At 35.9% G+C, this 12,767-nt stretch overlaps 2 protein-coding genes across 4 annotated transcripts in view; both read right to left on the reverse strand.

Moving 5' to 3' along the window:
• arrb1 (arrestin, beta 1) overlaps positions 1-3,522 on the reverse strand; it is a 64,174-nt gene extending 60,652 nt beyond the window's left edge. The window contains exon 1 of the mRNA XM_016541939.1: positions 3,117-3,522. Coding sequence (XP_016397425.1) covers positions 3,117-3,136 — 20 coding nt within the window. The 5' untranslated portion in view covers positions 3,137-3,522. The remainder of the gene's footprint in view (positions 1-3,116) is intronic.
• Positions 3,523-6,970: 3,448 nt separating this feature from the next.
• Positions 6,971-12,767, reverse strand: part of atg16l2 (ATG16 autophagy related 16-like 2 (S. cerevisiae)) — a 37,470-nt gene continuing 31,673 nt past the window's right edge. For all 3 annotated transcript variants that reach the window (XM_016541946.1, XM_016541947.1, XM_016541945.1), the window contains 2 exons: positions 10,036-10,137; positions 6,971-7,714 (listed from right to left, as the gene is read on the reverse strand). In XM_016541946.1, coding sequence (XP_016397432.1) covers positions 7,621-7,714; positions 10,036-10,137 — 196 coding nt within the window. In that variant the 3' untranslated portion in view covers positions 6,971-7,620. The remainder of the gene's footprint in view (positions 7,715-10,035; positions 10,138-12,767) is intronic.

The following is a 12,767-nucleotide window of genomic DNA, read 5'->3' on the forward strand; positions in this document are numbered from 1 at the left end:
TGGGGGGGCATTCACGAGGGCAGGATAGTGAATGGAAGATGGGGTCAACAACTGACCAATCTTCACATAAACTATTTGGAAATGCTAACCGTTTTTCTGACGCTGAAGCATTTTCTTCCTTTTCTGAAAGGGTATCATGTTCTTGTGAGATGGACAACACTACAGTCATGGCTTACATATACTGACAGGGAGGTCTCAGATCACTTTCTTTGCACACGTTACCACGCAAACTGATTTTATAGAGCAATGCCAATCTTTTATCCCTGAGAGCGACACACGTACAGGGTGTCATGAACCAGGGTGCAGATCTGCTGTCCGGGGGCAATCCCCTCGACGGGGAGTGGAAATTGAACAGGGAAGTGGTCGAACAGATTTGGAGCATATATAGCAGAGCGACAGTGGATCTGTTCGCGTCCCACGACAATGCTCAGTGTCCTCTGTTCTTCTCTCTGAAAGATCAGAGCGCGCCTCTGGGGATAGATGCGCTGGCGCACGAATGGCCTCGCACTCTCCTTTACACGTTCCCACCGATAGCGTTAATATTCCCAACACTTTACAGAGTGAGGGAGGAGGGACTGAAATTGATATTAGAGTACTTTATGAATGATTATGGGAAAAATAAAAAAACATCATTCCTAACCTGGGGTTCACCACATGGGATTCACAATGATTCATATAGGACATGTTAGGTTTATTATATATTAACAAATTTATAAATCTTATGAAGAAGTGGTATAAACAGAAATAATAACAGAAAAAAGTCATTTTTGATGAATATATGCAAGGTAACATGACCATGTAAAGCAACAGAAGATGCACTTCCTGCAAATATAGTAAGTTTGTCATGAGCAGATTCAGATGGCTCGTCAACAGATCTTTCACTGATTATCTAAAGCATAGAGCACACAAACTGGCTGTGCTTTCTCAAAATGCCAAGCACCAATCTGTTGGGGTTTACAGTTTACAGGTATTTAATGTCATAACTACGAATTCCTAATCTGTTACAATAAGCACTTGCAAGAAAGGACTAATCACTGTAATTTCCAACTGTTGCGAGATTCACACATTACATCTTTGAAAGATGTTTAAGCATTGTTAGCAAGTAAACAAGACATTACTAAGCACAGCTATTCCACTGTCCTCTGAGATTTACATTTTTATGTGTATCGCATTACTGCACCGATCTGATACTCTATCATATCAGTCGGATACGGACCTTTTTCCGGATCAAGTATCAGTCTGATGGGACTGATCCAATACGATTCTGTGCATTATGGTTGTCACTGTTAAGGTCAAAAAAAGGACAAAAAAGGGAAAACAGTGAATTTATACAAAGTGAATTGTACAATACTGTACCAAAAAAAAAAACTAAGCATGACGGTTCACCTGGCACAAGGACATAAGCAGATAATAAGAAAACAGACAACAAACAAGATCATATGAATTCATACAAAGCTACCAAATCACCAATTACGAATTTCCATGAGATTGTGTTAGTCACGTCATTCTTCATTCAGCACTCAAACAACATGTTGAGATCGCTTACGACACTCAGCACAGTAAAACTCTCTCCAACATGTTCCAAAGTTCCCATTCTCTTGCATAAGCTGATCATAAAGGCCTGTGCTTTTGTTTAAAAGGACTGTATTTTGCTGGAGTTTATTGGTGATTCTGAATGGTCAAGTACTCACAGTCAGATGTCTGATAGATGAGAGAACTGGAGTAGTGAACTGAATGACATTTTCATTATGGAACAAGGTTCTATGTGACTCTGAGTGATTATGCATTAAATTGTGAATTACCATGTGCCCATGCTTAAGCACTTTTGTGACACTCTGCATTGGAGAATTTCATATTGTTGCAGTCAAAGATACTTAATCTTTGGCCTATTTGTTATATCATGTCTTTTTGTCTTATTTAAAAAAAAAAAAATCTACACAATACATTCTATAGAAGCGTTTATAGTGTATATATATTTATGTAGCAATAACTATCAAAAATGCAATGTTGTAGTATAAAGAAGTTATGAAACAAAATGTCAGAATTTTCATTTAAATGGGTGATTACTGACCAGAATAAACAGTAATGTATACCACACTTTATGCTGACAGTCAATAGTCTTTCACTGACTTGAAAGTTGGAGGTTTGAGGGGCTCAAAAGTATTTCCTACCTTAATAAGGAGCGCTGCCCAAAAGTTTGGACATACAGTAACTAGCTCAATGATTAAATACAGAGTAACAAAGTGGCTCTTTAAGAAAGGGTGACCCATTGGGGACCCACGGGTTATACACTCTTTAAAATTCCAAAAACGCACACATTTTCGCAGCAATAATATGTATAAGAATTCCCAAAAGAAGTAAACAGTTCTTAAAAGCATCATTTTTCTTGATGTAAAGAACATTTTAAATCTGATCAACTTTTTTCCACCTTTTTGTGTGATGAAAAGTTTCCATGGATGTTAAAGGTTCTTCAAGATGCCAATAAAAAAAATCGTAAATTGTTATTATAAAGCTGTGTGCTTTGAGCGCTGAACTGCTTCACAGCCCTGCTGAGAGTTTTGAATGTCCTGGTCAAATGTGCTCTTGTGTGAAATGTCAAATATCAATGGAAATGCCACTTTGCCAAACAGTGTGATCCCTCTAAAGCCTTCCTAGAGAGAACTGAAGCAAATGAATAACAGATGAAACAAATGGGATACACTTGTGCAGTGGTTTCTGATGGCTTGCGGGTCTGTTCCTGATTGGGTCAAGGAGAGGAAGGGATCAAAAATGCAACTATCCATACAGCTAATTGTCCATTTAGCATAGCGAATAGGCTTATTTGTAGTGCTCATGAGGGCAGGGTCAACTCCAGCCGTGTCCCTGACCTGTGTTTTCAATTGAACACCCCTTAATACAATTTAAAAGGTTAACTAATCATAACTGCTGTTAAAGAGCTCAGACATCTCATCCTAAACTTACCCTGAGAATGGACAAATGTGCACTGCGATGAAATACTGACTGCGTTGAGCCACTGTTATGTTAAATGACCAATTACATGTGGAACATATCAAGCTATAGAATAAAAGAAAAATGTCCTCCTGAACCAGCTAATCCATCTGAAACACACGGCTTACCTTGTGCCTTTATCACCCATCGCGAGGATCTGCGTGCGACAGAAACTCTTCTGCTGTGGGAAGAAGATGAGAGGGAGATGGAGCTGAGGGGAAAAACGAAAGATGAAGAGAATTCACTATGCTGCGTTAGAGAGCCGCTGTCACTTAAGCAGCTCTCCTCACGGTCTGAGCGCTTTCCAGATGAATCCAATTACAGGAGCATCTCCACTGCCGCTTGCCAACAGACAAACGAAAATAAAACGAGCAGAAGCCGGCGATTCCTCGTTGAGTCCTTCAGGTGGGAATGTAGGAACGATAGACGCTGTTTGGAAAATCCTAACGCTTAAGAAGCTTCCGTTTGATATCCACACTATCTAGCAGAGCTCTTCCGCTGTGTTTTCCTCTCCTCGTCTCTCTCCCCTCCTCTCTGGATGTGTGTGTGAGGGCATGTGTGCGATATTCTCCAACGCTGAGCAGATTTCTTCTGTGCAGAGGCTGCGAGATGAGCGACGACATCGTTTAAAGTGCTGTCACATTACAGTTCTAAACACCCAGAGCAATAAATCAATACCGACTAGGATAAAGCATATCAATCAGCCATCGTGAGGGTTTAAGATAGTTTTATTCATTGAAAAAGCATCCCTGATATTTTTGTGTTTTTAGCATGTATCAGATAAATAAATCAACCTCATTAAGGTACTGCAAATAAGTAAATATAAACATTAAGATGATTATTAATGATATTGAAATTAAAACCCACACAAAATATGACATGACAGCAATGCATCATTACTTCAGACTGTAATGACAAAAGTGTAACACTCTAAAATACATGAATTCTCAAATGAATGCTAAATCGTGTCATATTGGCACTTTCCACAAATAGGATACACTTTGGTGTCCCATGACTTTATTAGGCACACGTTTTTAACCTAACAATTAACCCATAATGAAAAGTAGTTAGTTTCAAAACTAAAAGCATCTCAAATATTTATTAAAGTTAATGTAGGAAACAAATATCAAATAATAATAATACATAAAAATACACTAATCACAACTATTTTTGACATTTTTAAATTATTTATTTTTATTTTATTTTATAAAATGTTTTATTTCATTGTTATGATTATTTAAGGTAGAAAACAACAAAATCACTTAAATTGGTGTTTAAAACTATATCATGACACAAGTTTTGGTATTTCAGGACATACAGTATTTTGTACCCTATTCATGGAAAGTGCCTGTTAGAACATAGATAAGCATGGACTTATTCCTATTTGCTCTTTGTCTTTCATTTTGCATGTAAACAACAGACTTAATAATCAAACTCACTTTTGGTCCTTACGTTTTTACAAAAAATAAACGAGTGTAGTTAACAAATATACCGCTGTTCCCTTGATAACTGTGCTACTTTGAGAACAATCCACATTTGGAAAGGCAGAGTTCTTTTAAGTTTTACTCGGTAACAATATCATTAAAAAAGAAAATGCTTTCCTCTAAAAAAAAAAAAAAACAGCACTTTTAAGGGCAAACAAATGTAATCTTCATAAATCGAACTAAAAATCTGTTGCTCCAAGTAGTGCCACCTGTTTTTGCTGTTGAAATTTATTTAATTGTACATCAGTTATTCTAAGTCAACCAAAATATCTAATAGATGTTTTCTTGTAGAAAAAAAATGCTTCTCTGTACTTAATCTCACGAAGTGTCTTTGATTTACTGAACCCCAATATTTCAAGCAGGCCATGAAATACATGCCAAGGTCATGTTTAATAAATCTTTATGTTCAATTCAAATATTTAATCGATTTTTTGCATTGCATTGGAACATTATTTTCATGACAATTACGCACATTTTGACCCTAATTCTCATTCTTGCTCTGATTATCATAACACTTTTTAAATAATGTATTTTTAACATGTAAAGTTCTAATAAATATAGAATTTTTTTATACTGACGTTATGCTAATATAAATTTTAAAATGTGAAAATATAACTTTTTATTTGTGCTGTCAAACGATTAATCGCGATTAATCGCATCCAAAATAAAAGTTTTTGTTTACATAATATATGTATGTGTGCTGTGTATATTTATTATGTATATATAAATACACACACATGCATGTATTCGTAATTATATAAAATCTTATGATTTTGGGGTGATCTGAACATGTTCTTTGTAGTGAGATTCACTCTTTTATATATATTTCATTAACTTACAGTGATCTACAGTAAGATCAGAGATTTCTGAGGCACATAGTACTTCATCATAGCAACTAGCACATACGGTTTTAGGTTAATATATATTCTAGACTCTACATTAAATCTCCTCGGTCCAACAGCTGACAAGTGTAAGATGGGCATTAGACTTTCCTCATCTAACCTTTAATTAACATGCAAATGAACACAGCAGATCGAATCACATGGCAGTAATTTGGGTCTTCAAAGTCAGTCAGAGCGGTGCGCTGTGATTCTCATCAGACACAGGGCTCTTTTAAATGCTAATCTGAGCGCAGTTTAGCAGTGAGCATACTGGGTCTCTATGGCAGCACTAAAGAGTGTGGCGGAGGCCAAGGCTTCCTCTCATTCATTTTTAAAACACGAGTCCCTTTTTATAATAAATTACTGGAGTCAGTCCAGTAGAACTGAGCACTTCCCTGAGGCAGTGATTAACAACATACAGTGGGGTCTAAAAGTCTCAGACCACTAGTGAAAATGCTTCTATTTTGCTGTTTTTCTAATTTAATATATATTTTTTTATTATTAGAAATCATTGGCATGACAATTAGAGTGAATTTAAAAATCAACAAACAAAATAATTGCCGTGTTTGCTTTAAAGGTGGGGTAAGCGATTTTTCAAAAATGCTTTAGAAAACTGATTCGGGCCGAATAGCAAAACAAACTTGTAGCCAATCAGCAGTAAGGGGCGTGTCTACTCATGATGTGGAGGAGAGAGCGTTCAGTCCGAGCCGAGCGACAGAAAGATAAAGATGGTGGATAAAAAACAAGAGGAAAACGTCTGCGGAACAAACGAAGGCTTAAGGCAATAAGGCAAGATGTAGGACCCGTTGTGTAAATATCGGATCAGCTTTCCAGCACTGGAGAGACCTCAAGGAGCGGAAGGCCTGCGATCGGATGCTGAGATTGCTTGGTTTCTTCTCGATAGGTGAGTAACACCGTGTCTGCACCGCAACAGCTAAAGTCTGTCTAGTACACTGGATGCGACAAAGCGGCTACCAGAAATCGCTTACCCCACCTTTAATGACAGCAGCACTCAAGCTATATGAAATCATCCTGTTTGTGCAAAACCTGAAGATTATGTTTTTCAGAACAGGATATAATCATTATCATAATGATGATGTCACAGTTTGCTTGAGTACATTTCACTAGTGATCTAGAAATAGATCAATATGATGTTCACTGTGGTCTAAGACAGCTAAAATATATACACTAGCATTCAAAAGTTTGGGGTCAGTCTTTTCTGCTCACCAAGCCTGCAATCTATCAAACCTTATTTGATAATATCTATAAAGTGTAACACTATTACACTTTAAAAGTTTTCTATTTTATTTAGTTCTTTTTAAATGTCATTTATTCCTGTGATGCAAAGCTAAATTTTCAGCAGCCAATTACTCCAGTCTTCAGCATCACATGATCCTTGAGAATTCATGCTAAGAAATATTTCTTATCAACTTAAACAGTTTCAAGTTCATATTTTTGTGGAAATACATTTGTTTCAGGATACTTTGATGAATATAAAGTTCAAAAGAACAGCATTTATTTAAAATAGAAATCTTTTTACATTGTAAATGTCTACTGTCACTACTGATCAAATGAATATCAGCATTGATTTCATACAAAAATACTGACCCCACAGTTTTGAACAATAGTGCTTTTTTTCCAATTTATAATATTTAGATCTCATTTTATATTGCATTCAAGAATCAGTGTCATTGTGCGACAATATACAATGGCCTTTTACCAGGCATTCAATTTTGTGTCTGTTCTGTGTTTTGGTCTCTAAAAATAGGACTGACATGCGAATACATTGGGCTCGAGTTTCCACATATTCAGAAATGTGTTGTCGTGTTCCTAAAACAGGCTGAATCCATTTTGTTCATGTTTCCCTTTGATATCAAATCCCAGAGGCAGCAATATCTGGTGTACGTCAAGAGATCTCCAATTTTAAAGTTGCTGACAATTATAGGATGAAGTCAAGCAACAGGAAGGCCTACAAACGCTTTGGCACATTCTGCATCGGTAATTCATCTGTAACAACGTTTCAAAACAAAACCCAGACAGCTCTGCTCAACAGTCGCCAGACCCCTGTAACATTAGCACATCTGTCTGCGTTTTGGATGACACAGCCTCTTAGCAACAAATACTGTCACAATACTAAGGGTCCTGCTATTGACGGAGTGCAGAGTGTGAGCTTTTCCCAACAAGGTTGTGTTTTGATGACATCCCTGAGTGCATTTCCAGGAGTTACTTCAGTTGATAAGATGGAAAAAGGCAGCCCGTGTCTGGTCTCAGATATCGCTCCAGAGCACAGCTCGACGGCTCTTGTCCACGCTTACCACATATTCACCTGACAACGACCAGGCCACCGCGCTTATTGAAGCTCTGCAAAAAAGAATTTAATCTTAGAATTCAATTTAAAGACAAAATTAAAGAGATAATTCACAGCATCCCACCCAAAAAAGCATTCGGCAAAAGTGGAATTATTGACACAAAAACCTCCATAACCATAGTCCATGCAACTAATATGCTGTATTCCAATTATCCTGAAGCCACATTAAAAACTCAAATATAGCTTTGTGCAAAGAACAGACCGAAATTTTAGTTAATATTTGCTGAAAATCTTTACCGCTCTTTAAAACCTGTCACAATTTAGAGTTTGTTTATATGCATCATGACAAATCTTTACATAATAATGGCTGATTGTATATTATCCCTTATTTGAGAGTGACTTGCAGTAAATGAAAAAGTAAAAAAAAAAGTAAACTAATCAACCCGGAGTGCATTTCCTGTACAACAATGTAACTTGCTGCTTAACTCTTCCTTTGCCCCAACGCTTCCATGCAATTGACGGAATTTTCCAGCTTTCTGTATTTTCACTGTTATATGGTAGGGGGCGCTAATACACATCTTCTGAAAAAGTACTGAATGTCTAGATAAAACACAAGTGAAGAAGAAGCAAAAACAAGCGATCACGTATGGAAGCAGATGCGTATGTAAAATAAAGCGATGATCAAGCATTAAACAGCATTTCAATCAAAACTGCCTAACGTTACCAATGTGAAATGAAATGTTACCGAATGAAATGTTGACCCATGAAGTGGTATGGGGGTGATGATGGAAGCAATCGACATCTATGTTTTGAATCATCGTTCTGAATCCTATACTGCAAAAACACGATTTTCTCAGCTTTTCATTCAAAATGTTGCTTTTTTTAATGAAACTAACAAGTATTCATAATAAATAAAACAGGGTTGCATGTTCAGATATTCATACAACAAAATATTCGGGGGGCAATGAACATTTTGTGAAAGTGACCCAAAGTGCTGGTGGCGACTTGCAACTTTAAAAAAAAAAAAACACTGGCTGGGAGTAAAAGATGCAAAGATGCTGGGAGTCACATTTGCAAAATTTAGGCGAAATTTTATGGGCAAAAAATGACTATTTTCTACAGTATTGTCAATAGCGTAGCAATGTAAAAAGTAGGGCTGTCAAAAAAAAAAATTTAAATTTCGAACATTCGTCGAAATGTGCATTAGTAATATTTTGCTCGATGAGCCCTCTTGTGGCCTCAGGAGAGAAGCCAAAAGCTTTTTTCCCCCTAACTGAAGTCATGCCTTTTAAATTAGAATATAATTCGAATATTGATAATATTTAAGTAAAAAATTGGAATTTAGTTTTTCAGCCATTTTGACAGCCATAGTATAAAGCACAGCTCCTAAGTCACACCAAAGTCACTTTCAAACCAAGCAGCTTTCTGTTGGTCAGAACAGTGAATTCACATGACGAACTTGAAATGCGCAAAAACTTGAGCAAAATCTGCGTGGGCAACTTTTATTGTCATCACAGAAACTCTTTGATTCTGCATGAAATGACTGAAATTTGCTAATGAAATTTCGCTGAACAATGGTAAATTGACATTATAGTAGATGAAACAGCCCAAATAGCCAATCAAATCAAGGCTGAGAAGCCTTGTTGCCATATGCAAATTTTGTCAATCAAGCTTTTAAGTCCATCAAGCTTTGCTGAACTGTAAAAAAACTGCATAATATAATGAATCACTGGAGAAATTATCTTGCTAGTCACGACTATTTCCCGAATTGTAATAATTTGTTGAACAACTGTCATTAAAACCACACTGGTTCAGTAATTTAGAACTGTAGTAAGTGACATCACAATGGTGGTGGAGTTGTAAATTTGATTTAAATTTGAATTAATGTCAGATTATTGCTGTAAATATTAAACATGGCATCTAAGGACTACTTCGCTATTTTGTTCTCCATTGTTTCACTTTATTTTCAGATATTTGATTCAATTGCAGGCTCCGTATTACATTCCGCTTGGTTTCTAGAGCAAAGCCGCACACGTGCACTCTTTAAAGACAGTGCTTTCATTGTCTTAACAGACTAAAAGATGTAGAATGAAAATGTGGAATGACATACTGTATATAGCTTGTACTGCATATTAGCCAGTCCACATTTTATATAGCATAATAACAAGAAACTATGCTGTAGTTCTGACCACACAATTCTGGTATGCTGTTTGCAAATGTGTGTTGGAGCTATGGTTTTGGAAAACACAGAAATATTGAATTATGTTGGTCACGACAGAATTTGCAATCATTGTTTGCTAACGATACTTAGGAAATGCAAGTATGGTTAGGAAATGAAATGATTGGTTGTCCGTGGTGGCCATCCCTGAGTTACCTGTGCATGTCAGGAAGCCGTTTTTCCAGGTTTCCTGTGCTCACATTCCATATGTAGACAGCACCGTCTGCAGAGCCAGCTGCCAGGAAACTGCCATCCGGACTGAAAAAGAGAGAAAACCGTCCATTGTGACTGATGACTACAGACTGAAACACATTACTCTGTGGAACTGATTCTCTCTTGCCGTATAGATCCCTCGGGCCAGTGATCTGATAAAAAATTCACTGAAATGTCAGGAATCTATACAAAACATATCTGTCCAGTCTGTTCCTTAACCAAGCGAATGAGACTGCAAGACTGCATTTTAAAGAAGAGTAGCTTTTTTTATTTTATGCTGAAATTATGCTTCCTTCAATGTAGAGTGTTTCAAATCCGTTGAGGCTCCATTTCAGACAGCATGCCGTCTTAGAAGATAGCTGCCCACTGTATGTAGACAGACATAAACTATAGTCAATAACCATCTGAACACAATTTTCGATGCTTTTGCTCTTTTCCACGATACTGCATCTGACATGAATCAATGGACTTCAAAAGGTACTATAAGCGATTTCAGCCTTGCTACCTTCTGCTGGACTACATTAGATCACACTATCCCTTCAACCACATGCCTTCTCTAAAAAAACTTTTTCGTTACAGAGTCTAGGGACAGCTTTGATTTCCTTGGACACCTATTTCTGTGATATTCACATGGTTGTTGGGTCATTTTATACATAGAATTTCGAAAATATCATTTACAATGATTTTACTTTTATTTTATCCATGACTGGTGAGGACTGGTTGTATTCTAAATATTATGTATAAAACAGTTATAATTCCCATTTGGTCCTACACTACCCTTCAAAAGTTTTTATTTTTATTTTTTTTTATTCAGGAATTATACATTAAACTGACTGAACTTAACAGTTAATGTCTTTCACATTGTTAAAAAAAGATTTCAATTTCAAATAATTGCTGTTCTTTTGAACATTCTATAAAAATGGGTTTCACAAAAACAGCAGAACAACTGTTGATAATAACATGAAATATTACACCAAATCTTATTATTAGAATAATTTCTGAAGGATCATGTGACACTGAAGCCTGGAGTAATTATGCTGAAAATTCAGCTTTGCATCACAGGAATAAATTACATTTTAAAATATATTCAAACAGAAAACTGTTTTCACATAACTATTTTATTATAACTATTTTTAATTATTACAATATTTCACAATATTTCTGTTTTACTGTATTTTTGATTAAATAAATGCAGACGTTAGTGAGCATAAGAGACTTCTTTCAAAAACATAGCATTGTACAGACCCCAGAATATTAAACAGTAGTATATATATGTATGTATATATATATATATATATATATATAAAATGTTTGGTACAGATTAATCATTCTTCACATACTGTAAAATGTTTTGCCAGATAACAAAATTAAATGAATTTTAAGCAAATTTGCTTTAATACCAACTCAGATCAGGTAGAAATAGCATCTTAAGGTTTTTTTTTTTTTTTTTTCCAGTGTAGTAGATATGCTTTGTTCGACTTTTAGTTTAAATGGCATACACAGTTTCCTATGGCAGCGGGCTGTTTCCGCCCGCGCAGTCTAAAAGAAAAGTGTTGGCCAAGGAGGGAAGATGTTGAGTTATATGCCTGGCACAAGAGGAGAAGGTGTTGATGAATGATGAAGCGACCATTAGGTGCCTGCTTGTGACTCTCTCTCTTCTTTCAAGTGCTCGTGCCAGATCCATTTGTGAAAAAAAGCCACAGTGCGTTCTGGCCTCGCTGTCTCCATGGAAACTGTATATGCCTATGCAGGGAAGTGCTAGAAAGACTCATCTGTGAGACTGGTTTCTCATCTCACATCATATGGAACGTGTTGCATTTACTTAACAATGCTGAGAAAAACTGCAGGGTCAGACTGCGCATGAGGATATAAAGGCTGCAAAGGCTCTAGGATTATTGAAAATACATCTGAGGTAGAGGTAGAGCACACCATTTTTAGGCTAGAAATTGAAACAATCTATCTGATTCTTTAATACGGCATCTTACGCTGTTATATAAGCCTCTTCTGTAAATTCATACACAACAAACAAGTTTGGCAATGAAATTAAGCCTAAAGCACAAAATAAGATATATTTTGCATAAATATAAACAGCCAGGTTCCAGTTGTAAAATTGTCCAGTTGGATTATTTTTTATTTTAAAACTTAGGTTTTCTAGAGGAGCCAAAAGCCAGCGTGATTTCACGGTTGCATATTTGAAGAACTACAAATTGCTACAAACTACTACTTCTATCATTTTCAATAAACTTCCAATATATTTTCTTTTATGTAAGTAAAAAATTTTAGGTTGTAATGCCATTTTTATGAATTCCTATTGTATTTATTTATTTCTATATTTTTAAAATCCCTACATAAAAAATTAAGACAATTCTCAGAATTTAAGAGTATAAATGAAAGGCTCCAACAAATAGCAGTGTGTGTGTGCATGTATATATATATATATATATATATATATATATAATAATAATAATTCTGCATGATCTTTCATTCACAAAAAAGACTGGATTAATGATGCTGAAAATTCTAATTAAATTCTAATTAAATTTCAGTTATTATTAGGGATGTAACGATTAACCGCGAGCCGGTTGAAAATCGATTCAAATATGTGACGATTCAAATCGGTTGAGATGCTAAACAAATCGCGATTCATTTAGGTGTAGGAGTTTATATGAATGCAT

This window comes from Sinocyclocheilus rhinocerous, unplaced genomic scaffold, assembly GCF_001515625.1.
Source record: "Sinocyclocheilus rhinocerous isolate Xijiao unplaced genomic scaffold, SAMN03320098_v1.1 scaffold1270, whole genome shotgun sequence".
In the NCBI taxonomy this organism is placed as follows: domain Eukaryota; kingdom Metazoa; phylum Chordata; class Actinopteri; order Cypriniformes; family Cyprinidae; genus Sinocyclocheilus; species Sinocyclocheilus rhinocerous.